The 22,696-nt window shown below is 36.1% G+C and overlaps 1 protein-coding gene across 7 annotated transcripts in view; it reads left to right on the forward strand.

The window, feature by feature from the left end:
* The window catches only part of epb41a (erythrocyte membrane protein band 4.1a), a 101,931-nt gene extending 80,012 nt beyond the window's left edge, over positions 1 to 21,919 (forward strand). For 6 of the 7 annotated variants that reach the window (XM_030146977.1, XM_030146978.1, XM_030146980.1 and 3 more), the window contains 5 exons: positions 1,893 to 2,021; positions 3,915 to 4,031; positions 7,144 to 7,224; positions 7,535 to 7,654; positions 18,186 to 21,919. In XM_030146977.1, coding sequence (XP_030002837.1) covers positions 1,893 to 2,021; positions 3,915 to 4,031; positions 7,144 to 7,224; positions 7,535 to 7,633 — 426 coding nt within the window. In that variant the 3' untranslated portion in view covers positions 7,634 to 7,654; positions 18,186 to 21,919. The remainder of the gene's footprint in view (positions 1 to 1,892; positions 2,022 to 3,914; positions 4,032 to 7,143; positions 7,225 to 7,534; positions 7,655 to 18,185) is intronic. The other variant, XM_030146979.1, reaches the window with a different exon arrangement.
* Positions 21,920 to 22,696: the final 777 nt, after the last annotated feature.

Consider the following 22,696-nt stretch of genomic DNA (forward strand, 5'->3'; position numbering starts at 1 on the left):
GGCTTTGCTTTTTTCTACAGGCTGATGTATCTGTTGTTAACATCACTGGTTTTGTATTTAATCACCACAGAAACATGAGATAACCACGCTACACTTTGCTCATCCCAAACAAAATTGCAGTTTACTAACCACAGCATCTTGCATGTTTGTTTAAGCCAAGTATCTTACTTCATATTCCCTAAGGAGTATGGAGTATGCAGTTTCTGAGGATGACTGCTGATATTTGGACTCAAGTCAATGTCAACACACCCCTCCCTTCTGTGTATCCCTAATTTTAGTCCATCCTATCCTGTGCATGAGTAGCTCCCTGGTGCTAAATGACTGGATGTCAGTCTTAAATAGTGTAGTTTGGATCATTCTGTGGAGTATGAACGTATTTAACCTATATTTAGCTCAAAATATACAACAAAAACAGCACCTGTGGTAAGAATAGCAAATATGCAAACATGACCTGATGGTGCTATTAAACATCTATGAAACTATCACTACACCTATGAATCATCATATTATATTTTGCAGGATTTTACTGATTTAATTAATTTTTTAAAAAATTTTATTTTACTTGTGTTTACTCCCAAGGCTCCTAGATGGCAGTGTTGTTATCTATCTTTGTGCACAGAACATTTAGTCAGACGATTGTAAAGAGAAATTTGTCAAATTTGTGTCTTACTTCACCTTTAAATCAAGACACATAGACATCATAAACATATGATGGTCACCTCAGCATAGCTCAGAAATAGAAGCTTACATAGATGCAGATGTATATGGGTGCTTCTATGAAACTGGGTACATTTTGGTACCAGGCACTGGTATCTGGCAGCTTTTTAAACCCAATTATAAAAGAGAAATTTAGATATATTTCCCCCTAGGATGTACCTAATGATGACCACAGGTAAACGCAAAAAAAATTATACTCTTGCTCTGAGCCACCCCAGAATTAATGAATTTTTAATAAAATATTGGTGCCAAAAATAGGACCAAAATTGGGACAGGAAAATCTACCTAGGTGTCAGTACATTTTAGCTGTAACACATGGCTTGAAATGGTCTTAAATGCCACTATAAATAAAGAGACTGTGTTAAATTTGACGATCCTAGTGGTTTTTCTAATCCAGACATGTGGGTTTTTCATGAATTGGCAGTCTCATTCCAGGTTTTGTATGTAACCCATCGTGTCCACTTATATGCAGAACTTGTCCATTTAAATGCATGTAAATTGCGATTGATTTTGCTAACAGCGGCCATTTTTGTGAAACACTCTGCCTCACATAAGTAGTTCAATTCCCAAAATGCACCTGTGAGAGAATAAAGAAATATTAAAAAAAAAATAAAATAGTAGCGTGTAATTTTCATGTCCTTTTGACCGTGTTACATGCAGATTTTTGTATTAAATATAATGTAAAATAATATAAAAATGTGTTTTATCTGAAAAAAAGTTACTCTTTTATCTCAGTATGTATTTTTAAAATAGACCCAAAGTGCTTCCAAACTTGCTTCATAACATTAATCTACATCTGGTTTGAATTTTTAGCCCCCATGTCCTGTTTTTAGGGACCAGTTTCATAGAAGCACCCATATGCTTAGTTTAATATATTATTCTTTGTAGTTTGGGCCAGTAACAACATTTTAGTCCTTAGAAAATTACACTGGATAGATCTTGAGGGTTAGATTCCTAATTTTGATGTTTTTCTCTGTCTAATGAAACGTGAACCGTTGAGATCATAAACATCACAGGAGATTTGCACTAATGAAAAGAGCTTAGCTTGGTCATGATCCCTGTGCAGTTAACAGTCCAGTCCAGTGCCGTTTGGGATAACAGCTAATGTGGGTCACAGTAATGTCTCCTGATGGAGGCTTCAAAGGTTTTGCTGACTTTGTGTTTGCTTCCTTCAGTCTCCAGTGCTGAAGACCCAGACAATCACCATCGCAGATGTCACAAACTCCCTGAGAGGAACCGTGGCCTACAAAGACATCCCCATGGTTCACACCGAGACTAAGACTATCACCTATGAGTCAGCCCAGGTAACAGGCATTCTGGGATCAGAGGAATGACATTTTCAATATCAGGTGTCAGAAGGTTACTGTAGAAGGGAGATGTGTTATGAGTTTCGTTGTTTTCTGACATGAAAGTAATGTTAAAATGGAAGTATTTGTAGTATATACCTGTCTTCTGCTGTTATTTTACTTATTATTATTTATCATCCGTTACTATCTCTACAGTAGCATGTAAACATATAACCCCTGCAATTCCTGTTTACATTACACTGTCTGCACTGGATATACAGTCATGGAAAAAATATTAGACCATCAAAAGTCATTAAAAACAATGGTTATGCAATCAAGTACTAACTCCTGTGTGTATCATGTGACTAAAACAGAAAAGAAAACATGGAATGCCTAAAAGCACTGTTTTTGTCAGTACAATGCCATATATATTGATGTAAGAACTGAAATGATTTTGGTTATTATCAAAAAAAAACATGGAAAATGGATAGATATCAGCTCTGAAATTAAACTCTTTTGAGATATTTTTGTTGTTATCATTATATTTGTCCAAACAAATGTACCTTCAGTTGTACAAGGCATTAAAATGAACAAGAAATTGAAGAAAACAAGGGCTGGTCTAATAATTTTGTCTGTGAATGTACTGTGTATATATTGTTTATTTTTCTACTTAGATCTTTTTTAATAAGTGCCCTGTTTTTATACGTACTGTTTTTTAAGTCATGCTACTCACATGTGCCTTAAATTGCCCCCTGGGTACTAACAAAGTTGTCTGAATCTGAATCTGAATAAATGTGGTCAGAGCTGATCAATGATTGGTCTCGGAAAGCTCAGGCTCCAGCAAAGATAGTTAATCATGATTTCCTAAATAAGTGAGCGCAGCTCCAGTTTATAATAATTTGGGGCAATGTAATGAAGCTATTCATTTCACTTCCTTTTTATCCATGGATGTAGATCGTTTCGTAAGAGGCAGTTTAGACTGGGGTTGCTTTGTTTTTTGATATGTCATATAACTCTTTATAGCCATTTACAGACAGTGACACCTAATATGTAGTGATATTTAGTTTCAGAGTTCTTTTAGCTTGTCATTCTAGACAAACTACATTAGAGCTGCAGAGATTTTTTATAGGATTTTACAACCATTACTGATTTTCAAGTGTTTTTAACAAAACTAAGAAATGCTTTTGATTAGTACTACCATTATCATTTTTTTATGTATGCGCACAGACATCTGTAACCCACCTCAACCCTCAACTCATCCACATGTTCTAGTTATTCTACTCTAAAACAAATTAATACACTGCAAAAATCCAAATCTTACCAAGTGTGTTTTTTTAATTTCTAGTCAAAATATCTCATCACATTTTAAATAAGACATAATCACCTAAAGAGTAACTTGTGAGATATAAGAACTTGAAAATCTTATTTAAGGAAATCTTACCAAGATAATTTTCACTTGTTCCATTCGCAGATTTTTTTGCTTGAATGAAGCAAAAAAAAAAAAAAAATCTTGAATTAAGCAAAAAAATCTGCCGATGGAACAAGTGAAAATTATCTTGGTAAGATTTCCTTACATAAGATTGTCAAGATCTATTGTCTAAAAATAAGTTCTTATATCTCACTTACAAGTTACTCTTTAGGTGATTATGTCTTATTTTAAGTGTGATGAGATATTTTGACTAGAAATGACAAAAATACACTTGGTAAGATTTTGATTTTTGCAGTGTAACTGTCCTTTTCAGTTCTAACACAGTAAAACACGTATGATAATTTATGTTATAAATTTTACTGCATTGCCCTTGTTCCATTTGTTGTTAGATTCAGACTTTTATACTTTATTTACTGCACTGTCCAGTTTAATCGTGTATGTTTTAATGGATTTCTTTGATGCTCTTGTTTAACACTGAAAAGGTGTCTCTCCCACAGCCGGTGGACAGCCTGGCAGAGAGGGACTCAGGAGTGCTACTGAGTGCCCAGACCATCACCTCCGAGACCATCAGCACCACCACCACCACCCAGATCACCAAGGTCTGTTTTCTGCCCTAACAGCCACACAGTCAATACAGATCAATACAGTAATTTACTGCTGTGCTGTGATGGATCAGTGCTTTGAGGATTGACCCTTCAGCATGCAGTATTTAACCTGGTACAGACTGATTAAGATGGAGACTGTAAACAGCCTGCCAATTAATCAAATCACTGTTTCTTCCATGTTCCTCTTTATTTGGGCTAAGGTAGTTCAATTAATTTCTTTGTGGAGGAGGCTTTCCGAACCAGTTCAGTGGTTAGTTTATACTTAACTCTATAAAAGACCAAACAAAGTCCTGCAGAGGTTTTCTTTTATTGTTGTTTTTGTGAAGAAAGTGGAACGTAGATCTTTTTGTGAGCTGTGTTATTGGTTAATCAAATATTTTTATAGAAATGTATCTGATAATGTAAAATAATCCTTAATTACAGGAAAAACTCTCCAAACTCTTTTTTTATTATTGGTTTATCATTTCATTTTCGGTTCAGTTTATTTAATGTCAGAAGGATGGTCTACTGAATGTCACGACTACATACCTAGTGTCAAAGTGGCTACAGACGCCAGAAGCCAGAATTTTGGGCAGTCTTTAAAAACATTAGCTCATTTTGAACTGGTTTTTGTTTTCTGTAACTGTGGGCAACAATGCTTTGCCTTCCTATTTATAGTACAGTCAGAATGAAAAAGTAGACACCCGTCATCCCTGTTGCTAATTTTTAATGTAGGTATGATCAGTTTATCCAGCCTTCTCAAAACTCAAGTAATACTGATTACTTAACTCTTAAAATCCTAATGTGTCACCGCTGACACACCCTGCACATATGCATTTTGGATGGTTGTAACTCTTTCACTGTTTGAGCAATTGGAAAAATTCCACCGGTTTCTGAACCCTGAGACATTGCGCTTTATAGGTTTCATTGGGTCATTATGATAATTTCACTTATGCCTGTACTCCTGTACTAGAAGCTGGAGAAGAAGCCATTTTACAAGTTTTATAACATACAGTAAATTGTAAATGACTGCTAGATTTTGAAAGTTCTATGTGCTCTGGATAAATAGGCAAAAGGACTCACTCTCAACATATTTTCTAACATTTTTATAATCAAAACAAATGGTGCCAGGCACAACAAACCCCACCCCTTGCATGTATTTTACCCATTATAAGTAAATGGGAAGATTTTTAAAAATCCTAAAAAAAAATTTAATTTTGACCTACTTTTCCCAAAATGTAATGACATCTATTCTGTGTCACTGGCAATCTATAAACCCAACTTGGTATGAATTGAACCAATAGTTTTGTTTCTAAAGTGTTAACAAAGAAACCGAACCAAAAACAATACCCCATGCCTCTCCTGGGGGGGGTAATAAGAAAAAAGTCCAGATGGACCATTTTAGGCTTCATAATAATAATAATAATAATAATGGATCACATTTCTATAGCGCTTTTCAAGGCACCCAAAGCGTCTTCCATTATTGATCCACTATTCATTCACTCTCACATTCACACTCTGGTGGTGGTAAACTACATTTGTATCCACAGCTGCCCTGGGGCAGACTGACGGAAGTGTGGCTGCCAATTTGCGCCAAACAGTCCCTCTGACCACCACCAAACATTCATACACAGTCATACACCAGTGTGAGTGACACTGGAGGCAAGGTGGGTGAAGTGTCTTGCCCAAGGGTACAATGGACTGACTAGGACAGAGCAGGATTCGAACCACCATCCCTTTGGTTATTGGATGACTTGCTCTACCTCCTGAGCCATGGCCACAATGGCTTAGGGTTTAAAGGGTTAACATTTAGTAACTCTTACAACAACTCTTTCACCAATGTACATCAGCTCAGCAATAAAGACCTGCATCGTCTGCATATATAGAGATTCTGCTCCTCAGTGGGTTTAGTTGGTGGCTGCTGGGCCCTAAAAGTTTTTGTTTTTTCTGTCCAGATTGTCACACAACCCCAGAGTTTACAAACTAAAAAAATAAGATCATCAGTGTTTTAGAAGTCTTCATTTTGTGGTGTTAAAAATGGAACAGCAATGTGGATGATAGATTTAAACATAGCAAAAGTTATGCATTAAAAAAAATATGACATATTAGTGTGGACATAGCATAGTCTTATATAGCCAGACCACAGACCTCCACACTTCATCAGTACTGTGCCAGTGCTATAGATAGATCTGGTACAGTCCACTGTCATTCTGGAAGAGAAGTCAAAGTTATCCAAGTAGTTTGGCTGGTTCTGTGACAGCGCATATGCAAAAAGGATATGACATATGGTGGAACGTGTGTATTAAAACCACTAAATCATTACAAAAAAACCCCACACATAAGACGTAAACCTTTGGTAAATCTTGCTCTTTTCAGGGTGTAGTTGTGGCTCGGAGGTTTTGAGGGGGTACATTCAAAGCCATAAGACACAGATAACGGAGAGAAGGAGAATGATAATTCTGCCATTATGTGACAGAAATATTTCCGCGTATTCCTGCAGAGTACCTCCAACGACCATGACTAGACACCGCCTAAAGGTTAAAACATGATTTACATCAGCGACATTCTCAAAGCAGACACTGAGTGGAAGCATCTCACACAGAGCATAAGTATTCTTGAACAAATGACACGTATATACACAAAGAATATGACTGTGCTAATACAGGAGGAGGCTGGGGAGGTTGAACAGGGAGGGGGAGGGGGATGAGTAGAGCATGAACAGAAAAAAGGACGGGTGATTAGATGTGATTCTGTGCCTGGCTAAGTTACTGCAAAGCTATACTTTTGTTCTTTGTCTTAGCTCAGATCAATAGATTGAAAATGAACACAAGGTTATCCCAAAATCAGACTAATACTACAAAGCTTTTATCGCTGATGTTACATTTACTTTCACAACCAGCAGAGGCCTAATGAATATCTCCACAGTTCATACTCTCAGCCGTTTAAGTATATTTTCTCATATAATTTAAAATACCATATTGTTGACAATCAACAGCAGGTATATATATATATTATCATTAAAGTCAAATATAGATATAGATAAAAGGAAAAATAGGTCATGCATGCGTTTTCCAATCTCGACGTTCAATAAGAGTCAGACACAGCTTGTTTCTTCGCTTTGCTTCAGACGGTGAAAGGAGGAATCTCTGAGACTCGCATTGAGAAGAGGATTGTCATCACTGGAGACACTGAAATTGATCATGACAAGGTGAGGAATGAAAGTGATGGATGAAGAGATGTCTTTTTTCCATGCCTCGCCGTGCACATTAAATGAATAAAGCTTGCAGTAATCGCAGGTGGTTTCATTGTGTGTTGGCTCACACAGCACATTGCAACACATTTCTGTTTTCGACGCATGTCTGCCAGAAGATAGAATTATCTGTAGTGTTAATTTGCCTCACAGAGCAGTTGTGTTCATATATCAGGCAAATCAGTTCTGGATGCAAGTCATTTTAATTAAACTCATCAATCGTGTCCTACTTAACAACCTGGGTTGTTGTCCTTCCCGCACTCCTCAGGCTTTGGCTCAGGCCATTAAAGAAGCAAAAGAGCAGCACCCAGATATGTCTGTCACCAAAGTGGTTGTGCACCAGGAAACGGAGATCTCACCAGAGTAAAACAGGCCGATTCATCGGAAGGTGAGTTTCCGTTGTGAATGCCATGTTTACTGTCCGTTGTTTACTTTTTTAGTCATATGTGACCCTGATCTGCTCAGATAAAACAGCACACTGGATGATGTTACTAGTGAATGTAGTTTATTTTTTCTTTTTTAAATAAATTATTCAAGAAAAAAATCTGTACAGTAGGGATTTGCGTCTCCATCAGTGAGGATGATATGGTACAACATTGGTTTTTAATGTCACATTAAAAATAAATACAGAGCAACTACCAATGCAACGTGGTGCGATTCACCCCTATTATATGATCCAACACAATATGATTCAGAAAAAATAGGATCCTGTGAGATTCAAAAGATGCTTTAATTTGATTTTCCCAGTTCTGAATAAGGTATCAAATGAGAAATTAATTTAAAAAGATTAAGGCTGAATCCCAATTCACCCCTTACCCCTACCCCTCTGTTTTTGTGCGTTCACATGAAGGGGTAGGGTTGTCCCAATTCTCGATGAGTCGGAGTGTAAGGGCTAAGGGGGAGGGCTGTTTGACCCTCGAAACTGAGATATTTCAGGACCACACTACAAATGGAGGGGTAGGAGAAATTTCCCATAATTCTGTTCGCATCATTGGCAAGATGGAGGTAAACACAACCAAAAAGAGCAGCAGTGAAGATGAAAGAAACACACAAATGTACGTATTTTCTTCGTAAACAACTTAATCATTTGATCAACCATTTCAATGTGTTATAGATCGCATTTCTGTGGTTTATAGTTGATAGCTGCAAAAAAATGATCAAAGCCCATGGAACAGAGACAGTTACAGCTGCTGACGACATGAGGAATTCTCTCGGAAACAAAGGTGTCGCATCTTTTTATAGCGACATCGATGACTGCTGATGATGTAACAGGTCTCAAAGGGTTGTCTCATTTTGTAGAGGAGTATTTCAATATTTCAATAAGGGGTAGGGCCAAGGGGTGAATTGGGATTGGGCCTAATTCTTACTTGACGCATTTGTTTCTGTAGTACTGCAGCTCAGTGTAACATTTACAGTTTCATTTTGATTTACAAAAAAAATATAATTCTTTTAGTTCTTTCAGAGCTTTACCCACAGAAAAGTATCTGACAAAAGATCAAATAAATCCAGACCTTGACCTCACCTTAGACCACTTCTCCTCCTCCTCCTTCTCTTCTCTAGACCTCTTCTTCTTCTTCTTCCTCTTCTTTTCTTCTTCTTCTTCTTCTCCTCCTCCTCATCCTCCCCCTCCTCCTCCTCCTCCTCCTTCTGTCTCCTTCTGTCTCCAGTTACACAAACCACACCTCAGCCGACTAAAGCTTTGTTTATACTCACACAAGACACGACCACAAAACTTGGCCAGTATTATTCACTGACAGCAGGACGGATCTATCTGCTTGTAGATATTAAATTACTGGTCACAAAGTATTGATTGCATTTTTAAGTAACAAAGGTATTAAGACTTTACTAACAGTTATATATCAATGTATTTGTTTTTCATGGATTCAGAAACAGCAGAAACAATGCATTTCAATTTAATCTCAAGTTCCATCAGATCTGCACTTTTTCACACATGAACTGAATTTCTATGCAGATGCGTCTGTATGAATTAGTGGATTTTACTGCCCCTTTTGCTGTCTGCTCTATAATAAAACACTTATATTAACATCTAAGAATGTATAAATAAAACATGCTGACAAAATGTGACATATCCTTATAGATTATGCTCTCATCAAACCAGCTCTGACATTAATACAGTAATAATTAAATTAATACAAAATGTGTTATACAATGATTTAACATTCAGATGCACCAACAGCATACCCACAAATGCAGCTCCTTTGAACCATATTTTCCAACAGCACCAATAATAAAATACTCCCAGTCCTTAAAAGCTACAAGCAGAGATTTGATTAAATGCTAGTGAGCCCTGGTGTAAGTGTTAATCAAACAACCATTTAACATTTAACATCCCCCAGGAAAATATGAGGTTTAGAGGCTCTGTGGGTTATTTTGCCCTAGTTTTCCCCTTGCAGGCTAATGTGACTGCACTTATAACTCAATGTCCCAACATAGAATGAACATGTTGCGGCTCCCACCTCAGCCTTCTGCTTGTGTTTCCTCCATCTGTGACTGCACTCTACCCTCCAGCATCTCATTTACCTCTCACTTACTGACATGGAAGATGAAGCACCGCAGCTCTGTCCAATAACCTGCAAGAGGCTGGTCTCCTAAAGCTTTACTCTCACAGGAGTACTATTACCTTTGGATTTCATGTAATCTGTAATAATTATGGAGGTCATCTATGATGTTAATCCCATGTGAATTGGCCATATTCCATAATTGGCAAAGTTAACAATCAACATAGATTACCATCCGTAGTTCCATATGTCTGAGATAATATTAACAGTGATTTGCAACATTTATTCTTTCCTCCACGCATCATTTGTGTCTATATCCCGGCAGGCAATTATAAATGACAGTTTTAACAATGTTTTCAGTGCTAATTTAGAAGGTTCAGTCATGCAGAACCCTTCAAAGAAACAGCAAATCATCAAGAGGAATCAAAAGGTGATCAAAGCGGATGATATTTACGGTCGTGTGTGCAGTAATGATCCTATTACTCAACAGTTAACTGTGGTGGTCATGAGCCTAGGCATCAGATCCAGAGACAATGTCAGTAAATATGAGTAAAACATATTTTTCTCATCTTGTGTGAATGCACAGCGTGAAACACAGGCTTATAGGGTAATGTTAAACCACAGGAGATCCACAGACAATACAATTCCTAAGTGAATAGAGCTTAAGACGGATGAATAAAAATGGGCTAAAATGCATTTACAGCCTGTGCGCTGCATAGTAAATTAGTCAGCGGCTTCTGTGTCTTGTTGAAACAGAACAAAACACACACTTGCCCTCTGGTTCTGAGGTTTTTCAATCAAATTCCATGGCCTGATGTATCCCTTTATTTAGAGACAGAGCTCTGATAGATTTAGCTTTATTGGAAGCCTAATGGCAAGATTTCCCTGAAGTGGTTAAACACATTACATTGTTCTAAATGGACCCATAATGCGCCATTGAAGTAATGATAGAAGCCACCACTGTAATTACATGAGCAGCAATTACTGGCTACAGGAAGACCAAACAGAATGATGTAAACCTGGTAATGGTGCTAATCAGGCAACAGAGCAGTACAGAGGTCACCCCTAATGTACACAAGCATCATACAAACTTCATATCCTGTTTAAGTACATAGTTACATGATCCATAGTAACAGTTTGCTCCGATCCTTTCCAACATCATACCTCAGCGTGAGGTATGTTAAGTAACAGTGCCCATGTGGCTTTAATTGTGGCCTTGTTTATGCCATGTTAAAGCAGCCAGGCTGGGAATCTGGTGCTGTTTAGTCGGCTGACAGGCTGGTATGTAAACACAGCGGCCCAGCCTCCCAGTCTGTCTCTGCAAAGAAAGGGGGGAAACTCCACATGGAACAAAAGCTGTTTGCCCTCAGCGCAGTCTGACAGGCCCACGGCAACATCAAAAAGAGCCCAGTGAAAACCAGACCTGGTTCCAAAAGCTTTAATGTAATTTTTGACTCAAGTCGCAACTTTGACAGACAAGTGCTTCAGTTTAGTTTGGCTTTTATCGGTTAAGAATCATCTGCAAAGTTGAACCACATATTCTGGTACTGATGTGTGATGCTTTTTAGTTTATCCCATCTGGATGACTGCAGCTCTCTCTTTTTATGCTGCCAGTAAATTCTGTGAAGCTCTCTCCAACATCTTAACCTCAAGCTCCTTATGCAGTCACAGCGCCCTGATGCCTGATAATACTTTCTTCAGTCTGTGCCTCTCCATCCTTGACCACACTGTTCCTCTCAAACTCAGGCAGAAAAAAAAAACCAACCCTTCTCCACGGCTCAGTGCTCACACACTTGATCACACTTGAGCTCTTGAGAGACAATGCAGAAGAGCTGAACGCATACAGAAGGCAAATAGGTTACGAGTCGCCCTTGACTTCCAAATAAGTCATATGGTGCATGATCAGACTGCAGTTAAAGAGACAAAGTCAGCCTGTTTTTCAGTTTGATAAAAGCACAAATGCCTGAAGTCATATTTAAGGATACTGATTCTGTAGTGAGTGGCTGTGACAGCTCAAATATTGAATCTATTAGTGGAGGAATTCCTGGATTATTCTGCATCGTAGTGGAGAATATTAGGATCATGCTTGTCCTATCTGCACACAAACACACATAGACACACTTTGCAGTACTGACTCATTTTCAGCACATTTCCCTCTCGATCCTCAGAGCCAGCATCAGTATCAGTATCAATTATTTAATGTTTTTCATCCGCTTTAAACATGCAGCCGTACCACCTCAGTTAAAGACCCTTCACCTTGACACGCTCACCCTCAGCAGTGCTAAAATGTCTTTCTTGTACAAGGCCTTAGAGGAAGCTAATACCTCCCAGCTGATTGTTTATATGAGTGCCAACTAAAGCAATAAGCCCCATGAGGCTGTAGTTTATAGTTGAGCTGGTTTATAGAACAGCTAAGGGGGTTTTAGGTCCACCTCGCCTCATGCCTCCCAACAGCCTCTAGTGGTTCTAAAATCATTGTAAATGACCTTGGGTGGCTTTTGGCTTGAGGAGACTTACAACATATGGTACAAGGTTTCATAAAATTAACACAGCAAAAAATAAAATCAAAAAAAGGAAAAGAACTCATACTAGAACACACTTATGACTGCCTACCATGTATCCACAGACTATATCACTCACTGAATAAAGTAAAAAGCTGATTATTTGCGCATATCTCTATCTGTTGTGGTATCTCATAGCCACTTATTTTGACATTTGGTCATATATCTAACACTAATCTGTTTTGTAGTTCTTTATTCTCAAAATTTTGGAGTAATTTTTTTCAGTATTTGGAGGTAGAAATACTACATATATCCTTTTTAGAAACTTCGGATATTAATGATATGAATTGTTGAAGTCGTGTTCCCTGTAAAGCCTGAACCATTAAATCATTGACAGAAAATTCCAGTTCTTTGAAACTGGAGCCTTTATCGGTCCTTCTGAACAGTCAAAAAAAATTTTTTTTAAATATCAATTTCCATGTATGAGTTTCAGTTTTGTATCATATTTGATACATCAGGTCTCAATGCTCAAATATTATTTTTGAACAAACAAAAACATAATATAACAAACATGTCTAACAAATTGGTAATTCCTTTTCAAAATTGGCAAAGTTCTTCCTCCTTCCTCATTAATGACAGTCTTGTAGTGTCACTGGAAAGGCCTCTGGTGAATGAATTCCTCCCCCCTGGTGTGGGTCATGTAGAGGGCTTCAAAACTCATGTATCAAATATGATACATGTGGCGTTATAGGGTTATGCTAGATCTCCTCTTTCTGAATAACAGAGTGTTTGACTCTGTGCAGGTTTGTTTTAATTGCACAGTGCCAGAGGCGAGGACATTACTGCAAACAGACCCCATAATGTAAAACTTGGTTTCTCAACTTCTCCAGCAATTCAGTTGTCCATTTCTTTCCACCATTTGGCTATGATTGATTGATTGATTGTTTATTTTGAATATTAACGTTTAAAACCAATACAACAAGGAAAAACAATATATAAAAGAAAAGAAAACATATTCGAAAAGGAGCAGGATGAAGTTCAACTTATAAACTCCTGCCCTCTTATTATATCTTTTTACTGTTTTTTTATATAGTACCTTTTACAGACAAGAGAAGTCACAAAGTGCTTCACAAAAGACAATAAAATACAATTAGAAAACACAGATAAAATTGCAATCTCAAAAAGGTATGAATTAAAGTAAACATGGTGGTCATATAACAACCGTTAATCTACTGTCATTAAAGCTGACCATAATTCCCATGTCAGCCCCCCAAAGTAACTGAACAAATCTTATACATATCAAATAAACTCTGACTAAGCCTAGACAAAACACAAAAATACTACACATTTCATAACAGCATTACACATCAGAATTAACTCTGTCCATTTCATGACAGTATTATATATCACCCATGTCAGCCCACCCAGCTAAGTGTACAGCAGAATTAGATATTCGCGCGATAAAACTGAGTTAATATGCTCAGGTGTGCACTAATAGTATTTTATGAAAAGTTCACAAATCCAGCCTAGCAAATCATAATGATCAGCATATAACTAGGTCTGGTTTAAAAACTATCCAGACTCCTGACTTTTCAGTTTACAAAATGCAGTCAAAGCTAAACATTGTGGCTGAATCTGTTTGTTTCTAGATAATACTTATTTTACTATCAGTGATAAATGATGATGCATGTCAGTGAAGAGGAATAAAACATTTTGGTCCAGGGGGTTCGAGTTAGTTTCCTGTAAGGCAAAACTGTGGACCAAACTTTTACTGGCAAATTCACTGAGCTTCAGTGTGTTTACATGTGAGTGAAGCCTGATCCCACTGCTGTAACATGTAGCTCTGTACACTGGTGCATCTGAACTGCTCAGGCATGAAAGAACCCAGTCACATTACAACCATAGAATGTAATTTGCAGCATCCACTCCCAATTTAAAGGGGTCTTATTTTGCTAAACCCACTTTTATTAGTCTTTGGTTCATTTATTTGTGTATTTGGACCCTAATAGTTCCAAAAGTTTGAATTTGAACCCTCCAGGTGCTGCAAAGCTATCTTTATATTCATTTTGGCAAAAATCAAGTGGATTTCTACAACCTGTTTTAATTCCTGCTTTTATAGTTACATCTATAACTGGTTGCGTCACATTTGCATATAAGGTCAAGACTTCCGACGAACATTTCTCCGAGTACAACATAATTGTTTGTCAGCAGCAGCGGTTATAGTCCGTACCGAAAATATGTCCAAACTTCATCCCTTAAACATGTTTGGTGATGTATTTCAGATGTATTATTAGTAATAATGTAAGAAAAGAATGATAGATATTTGTTTAAAATACCATTAACAGCCTGTAAAAAGGCTATTACCAAAAAATGGTGCAGATTAGAACCTCCTACAACTAACGACTGGCTACAAATTGTGAATGGAATATTTGAGATGGAGATTCTGACCCATAGATTGAGGACTCAAGAAGAACAGTGTCATGATAAATGGAAGAAATGGAATATTTTCATTTCAACGTCACATTACTAAAAGCAATTATTAGTCACAAAGATTTGTTATGGTCAATGTATCCCAAATGTCCCTTATGTTTGTTTTGTATTGTACAGAAATCAAACCAAAATAAAGTTTAAAAAAAAGAAAAAAGAAAATATGTCCAAACTTCAAGCCGATTACCTAAAATGTTTAGTTGGTTGAACAGGACAGAGCAGCACAGCCAACAACCTGGAGGGGGTGGGGCATGAAGTGGCTCATTTGCATTTAAAGGGCCAGCGCTCAAAACGACCTTTCTGGTGTCATTACTCAGAAATAGGGTTGAAGATGGACCTGTGGAGTTGAATTAATGAAGAATTCAGACCCAAGCATAGCATTTACAGTTTATGTAGACCACAGGGAAATGTTTTAAAATACGTAATACCATTTTAAAAAAGCAAAATATCGTTCCTTTAAGGCTCTGTGGTGTGACAGAATTGCATTATGGGTAACAGCCTTCAATGTCATGTAGGTGTACATCATCTGCCATCATTAACAAAATTCTTCTCGTACTTATAGGTTTATTGTTGTTATTTTATTTTTTTTTAATTTTTTTTTTAATTGTACAGCTTTTTATGTTTTTAATTTATTCTTGTATTTTATTCTTTTATTTAGGTTTTATTTATCCTTCTGTACAGCACTGTTTTCTTTGTACAGTTGTTCTATGTCTTTTAATCTCTTCTTGTATTTTACTCTTTTATTTAGTTTTTTTATTTATTCTTCTGTACAGCACTTTGGTCCACTGTGGTTGTTTTAAAGTGCTTTACAAATCAAGTTGGACTGGATTGTAGCCTTGATGAACGCTGGATAATGAAACCTCAGTGCAGAACATAACACACTTTTCCAAGTGTTTCACCGACTCATCAGGTGCTGTCAGACCTACATCTTGAGACTGACGTTTACCTCTGTTGAGACTCAACGCTTCCTGCACAGATAAAAAAAAATAATAAATCCCTCTAGCAGTTCAAAGAGCATAGCCGGTCTTCTTCTTCTTCAGAGAATTTTAATTTGACACAAGGAAAGGAAATCTCACTGACAGTTTGTTAACAGCTATAAAACAGCAAAGTAAAAAACACGAGGCTAAAGTGTGAAATTGAACTTGCAGGTTGTTTGCAGCAGCAGGTTATTACAACAGGATGTATAGAAGATGTGTCACATTTTGGTAAATGCTGATAAATGATATAAAGTGACATAGGAGTGTAATAATAGAGAAGCTGTAACTTAAAAACAGGTTATTTTAATAGTGATGTTTACCATTGTAGCTCTTTTTTCATGTTTTCAGAGCATGAAACAGTGTTTTTATGATTAATGTAAAAGTATTAAATATATGGCCCCAATACTATTAAATATTTAACAGGATATATGATAACTCTGCCACTTAGATGAGTATTAAAGTAAGAACTCATGGACTAAATTTTAGAATATCAATATGGGGAAGTGCTTTCATCCTCTCTGTGTACTGACATATTTAAAACTGTGTATTTAAACCAAGGTTATTATTGTTAGCGAAAACTAACGAAATGCCAAAAACTAGAACTGAAAAAACATTTTTGTTAACTGAAATAAATAAAAAGTATAATTAAAAGAAAAAATTATAACGAACTGAAACTGTATTGTGTGCTTACAAAACTAACTAAAACGTATAAAAATGATGGATAAAATTCCCTTCGTTTTCATCTTTGTCAATGTCGAATTGATATGAGATTGATTTATTTCCCACTTCACGGTCCATCACTTCTCGTCACTTGTTGTTTAGAGTCGGCTTCTCGTCCCCGCTCTACCTGACAACATGGAGAATAAAGTTGGGAGAAGGTATAGAGTCCTGTATGGGATTTATGTGAATATGACAGTGAGGAAGATAAAAGATATGAAAAAACTAAAACTAGCCATTTAGGAAAAATAAAACAAAAACTAATAAAAACTCGCAAACCTGCTCTAAAAACTAATTAAAACTAATGGAATTGGAGGAAAAAAGGTCAAAACTAAATAAAACTAAACTATACTGAAAAATCCAAAACTATTATAACCTTGATTTAAACACAAGAAAAGAAGAAAAATAAATATTACCTTTCCCGTTTGAACATTCACAGACCTAGATCAGTTTTTCTGGTACCTGACTTATACAACTTAATTTAGTTGTTTTAGAGTATTTCTAAATATAGAAATAATAATCAGACTGATTCAGGAGAAATCAGTATTTCCAATTCACAATTTTTATTTGCTTTGTGTCAGAATGGGTGACTACATGTAAAATAATACCATTGTGAAAATGTGATATTTTTGCTATATGATTTTAACTCCGACAGAACTCATTTTTTATTACTATTATTATTTCTAGTTAAAAATAGATGTTTTTGCATGAATTATTGTCTACATTTGACCTTTCCTAAGCAAGTTCCAGCCATTTATTGACTCAAATGAAGAAATTATGCAAAACCAATTCTGCAAAATTTCATTCACTAGAGAGTTTAAACATCCAGATAAGATTTATGTAGTAGCGTGGAAAAGTTGAGAATGTGTTTTTAGGGTTAAACACCTTTTGTGGTATTGGACTATAGATTTTTGCATTTCTGAGGTGTAAGTGAAGGTGACATTTCATGTGTTGGGTCGATTTGCTCTTCAACAATGAAGGGGGTTTCAGAGTTTAAGAGGTGAATGAAATACCTTTCTTTTTCTGACACAGACAGCAGGAAAACAACAAGAAAAAAAAAACACTGTAGACTTTGTTACTGTACGGCTTCATTTGTCCTTTCTTTATTCTGTGAGTGGCTGTATCCATAGAAAGTGAAAATATAAAAGGTTTGTCATCAATATTGATATGTATCCATCCCCTTTATCCCATTTAAGATTTTTATTACCTCCGCCAAGGAGGTTATGTTTTTGCCAAGGTTTGTTTGTTTGTTTGTCTGTCTGTCTGTCTGTCTGTCTGTCTGTTTGTTTGTTTGTTTGTTTGTTTGTTTGTTTGTTTGTCTGTCCGTTAGTGTGCAACATAACTCAAAAAGTTATGGACAGATTTGGATGAAATTTTCAGGGTTTGTTGGAAATGGGATAAGGAAGAAATGATTAAATTTTGGTGGTGATCGGGGGTGGGGGGGCCCACGGGGGGGGCCACTGATCAGCCTTGGCGGAGGTCTGCGCTCTCCGAGTGCTTCTAGTTCTTTATGTATCAGCCTGATCTATCAATACTAAATGATCTGATTTTCAAGTTCATCATTCTGCTTTTCTTTCTAGTGTTTATCAGTGATCATCAGTCTGATCTTTATAATTCATTGTAACAGGATTCAGTAGATGTTTGTACTGAACGTCCATGTCTGTCTGTGTCTGTTTCCTTCTATGACTGGATCGGTGGCGTCTCCTCGGACCCCTCAGCTGCCCCCACCCTCCCCTCCTCACTTGTGTCTCCATCACACCGTCTTGACCGCAGTGGCCCCTCCCATCACACCCAACTGCACTGCCTTGGACATCAGAGGGAAACAGTTTGTACCGTACGTTGAACTATGAACTTTAACCTCCATGAGTGTGGAGTTTGGCTTAAAGGAGACGGAGTCACCGGGAAATTCCCAAGAACCCTCTCAGTATTCCCCACAATCCCCCTTCTTGTTCCACCTACTGCCAAAAGATCAACGCTGGACTTATGAAAAATTACAAAAAAAGATCTTTTTTAAAGAGAGAAAAAAGGAAAATAAAGTACAGCATTTGTGGATTTATTGTTCTCCAATTTGTCTGGAGATTTTAAGAAAATTTACAAGGGCATTTGGTCTTTTAATCTTGAGATTACTGGTACTTTATTTTTCTACAGTTTTTCTTACCATCAGAATTGGTTATCAATAACTTGGAGGTTGTGTTTTTTTTAACGTTTCCAAAAAGCATTACCAACGGGATTGTGGGTGACTTTTCTTGGGATTGTACACATCGGGACTCAAGGAATCCCTCTCAAATTTTAATGTTTAAATTTAAGTTTGGTGTCATTTCTTCTTGTACAGTAAATATTTTATTTTCCCTCTCAATGTGAAAAAATATTTTTTCAATTTATGTGTAAAAAAGATTCATTTTATCAAACCAGGGGGCAATTATTATTGTTATTATTATTCTTTCTTTTACCTAAGTTAATGTTTTGACTTATTTGTTGAGTGATCTTGACATCTTTTACTTGTTTTCGTTGTTCTCGTCGTTGTTGTAGTGCTTGTGTCACTAGAGCGGGGCAAAATCAGAACTAAGGAGACAGCGGTGAAGCGACTTCTCTTTATTTATTCCCAAATCCGTCTTCTTTTTGTGTGTTTTTTGCATTTCTCTTGTGTATGTAGCCTCATGATTTTGTATGAAGAGCATTCCAGACACCCGATAACACTTGAGCATGGCAGCAGCATCTGTCTTCTTGCATCTGTTTCACGTTTTCACACGTTTTCACACGCTTTCTCCTTTTTTTCCAAATGGACAGTGTGTACTCACCCACAGAGAGGGAAGTTCACATGACAGAAATGCTTCTCAATGACAGGGGTTAATTAGAGTTAAAGCTTTCAAATCTGCCTGACGATGATAATTGCCTCAATAAACTGCAAAAGCTCCTCTTCTTTTCCCTGCAAGCGAGTAATTTGATTAGAACCTCATTAAGGAAGTTCTCAAATGATTGCAGCTGTCAACACATCAACACATTAACAAGGATTTCTGTATAATGGATGTAATTATACCCATTATTTACACCCATTACAACCAGGGGGGTCCAGAGATTCAGTATAAATCTGAAGGGTGAGAGGATAATCACAGGAAAAATAAGTACCTTTTTTGTTATTTAGGAGAATGTGTTCGATAAAGGTTCCTAGTTGTGCTATTGTAGTTCCTTCACTGAAACAGGTTGTCTCAGGATCTGCTTTTACACCGGTGGCATGAGAAAATGACGGCAACAAACTGAAGTGTACACAAAATTATTGTAAAAATAGATTTAAAGTTCTAAAATTAAAAATGTGAATCTACTCTGCAAAATTGTTTGATTTAGTTTCATTTAGTAAATACCTCCGAAACTTAATTTAGGTTTACACAGGCCCTACTGCAGTGAAAAAAATAGTCTTTGTATCAGTATGATTAATTTACATCTCTGAAATTTATAAAATGTATAGAATTGTTCTTCAAAGTACCTCCAAAACACACAGGAAAAAATATCTAGAGAAAGTTGAGGCAGCACAGGTTGCAAAAACAAAATCTGTGTGATTACCTAAACTTGGGCTGCAGGTATGATTCAGTCAGTTACATATAAGTACGAACAGACCGCTTTATGTTTTACATGGAAAAGTATAGTGTAATGAGGAAAATTGTTGAAACCAATGACTGAAAATTAGATATAATGAATCAAATTAATTTTCTTACTTTTATTTTGCACATTATATTGATAGATAATTTTCTATTTAAATGTGTCAACATGAAAATCAATAAATGATTGCAGTATATTAAATTCAATATACCTTTACCTATATATCTTTAATTTACTATTCATTCACTCCACTGTCATTTTCACAGTAACAGGGATCCACATGGAATCAAAAACACGTCAAACATTTAGATTCACTCTACATTTGTAAAACATCAGTTCCATGTGAAATATAACAATATTATTTGCTTTCACAATAAAATATTATGCCTGTTTAATCATAATTGACCTGCTCTGCCACTGTTAGTATATATTTAGGGATCACAAAGTTTAGTTCAGATTTAACAGCTTTGTTGCAGTTGCAGTTCTGCTGTTTGCAGTCATGGAGGACTAACTACTAATGGAAAATATATTCTGTCAAAATGTTGGCTTACTTCATCTTTATTCTATTTGTACATGTCCAGTCCATAATGTGAGATGTGTAGCTTTGGAAGCATTGGGTTTGTTTAGAGGTACCGTAAAGTTTTTTTTTTTATTGCTGTGGCTCATTTAATAATCCATTACATTTGCAATGAGTAATTTGACTATACTCACACAGCAGCCATTTATTTCAGACCTCATGGTGAAGGTGTGAAACTCAAACGTTATCTAAAGAATGTCATACTGCTGTGTTAAAGTCATATAAACACAGAAAATGCAAAAAACAGCAACATTCATTCACTAGACTTCATTAGGTACTGAAAATATGCAGGGATGTTGGACCATATGTCAAATTAAAACACTTTATTTATTATAGCCCGTTAGGTAACGGCTAATGTTAGCATTCAACACTTTAGCTGACGTTAGGTGTTGGAAATATGTCACAATGTTGAAATATTGAAGTATTTTGATGTCTTTTCAACTGACCAAATGCACTTTTTAAAACTTTTCAATGGTAATTTATACTTTTCCTACTGTAGCTCACATGTAATGTTATTGCTAATGTTAGCCAACAAGTGGTGGTATGCTAACGTTAGCTTTTGTGCAATGTTTACATATTGTTTTACTTTAACATATGGTCTGATATCCATTGAAATTTTCTGTTTCAATTGTCTCTACAGTTGCTTCTTAATAGGGAAGCAGTGACTTGATAATTTGTCATTTTCCTGCGTTTTTACAACACAGCAGTATGACATTTTTCTTTTGTTAGCAATATCTTGAGCATTATATCCTGAGCAATTCAGTGTATTACATTTTCCAAATAACTTTTCAGCACTGGTCTTGAAATGTGTTATGAATCATTCCGTAAAGGTTTTAATGTCTTTTTTTTTTTTTAACTATAGCATAAACAGAGACACAATGGACTGTAGGTAGTGAAACCTGTTTCCAAACTAGTGCTTCAGTTCCTCCTGAGAATTAGTCACAGGAAAATCACATAGTTTTGCTTAATATTAACTTTTCAGGAAAATGTCATGGTCATTCTCCCCAGTACACTCTGTCCATTTCAATGATACACACATTAATAACTATAACAGCTGTAGTTTGTTTTGTCACCTTTTCAACATGATGCTTTTTTAGCACATGCTATTCTGTAAAGTCCTCCGAACCTGTTGTTGTTCATTTAGCACGCTCATGTTTTTATGTTCGATACAACCGAGCCAACTTTTCTTTTTCTTAATTGTGAACTTTCACTTTACCATCACATAAACATCATGTAATAAAAAGAGCACCATGCACAGAATAAACGCTAATCCTATTTTAACATGTTCCGTATCTGGTTACTGATTTCACCTCCCATGTTTTTATTGTTTTTCTGTGTTCAATGCATTATAATTGAGTTAATTTATGGAAACATTAATGCAATTACCAAAATTAGCTGCCATCATTAAACAAGATATTATCAATTTTACACTTTTATTATTACTTAGAGAGACTGATTTATCCAGTATTTACAATATACATACATATCCTATCACAACAATGACACAATGAAACTTTTTTTTTTCATTACAGAGAAATTTAGGATATTCACAGGTTAATATTCATTTTCAGTTCTTTACATAAAATTAAACTGAGTGTATTTGAGCCTGATTAATGTGTGAATTTTTTTGTTTGTTTCTTCAGAGAGGGGTGTATTACATTGGAGTTTTAGTGTAAAAACAGTTTTTCTTGATTTCTACTTTACTAAGACTACAAACCTGATGATGTTGCAGTTTTATCTGTATAAGCATTGAGTGATTGGTTACGCTACCAAGTCCATTAATTTTTTTTGACAAGATTCTACTGCGTCATGTTATAGGCAAAAGCATTTGTTGTTTTAACTGATACACATTAATTTATTATGAGCATCTTCTCATAAAGTTTTAACATAAGTTGAATGATGGTGTTTTCAGTGTAGAAGAGCAAACACTGCAAATTAGAGGAGTTCTCATTCATTTAAAGTAATTAAATTATTCAAAACCTATCACTTTTAGCGCTCTCTTATTGGTGAATATTCAGAAGTGGATAAGGGAATGTATGAGCACAGATGGATTTAATA

The sequence above is a fragment of the Sphaeramia orbicularis genome, chromosome 11 (assembly GCF_902148855.1).
Source record: "Sphaeramia orbicularis chromosome 11, fSphaOr1.1, whole genome shotgun sequence".
NCBI lineage: Eukaryota > Metazoa > Chordata > Actinopteri > Kurtiformes > Apogonidae > Sphaeramia > Sphaeramia orbicularis.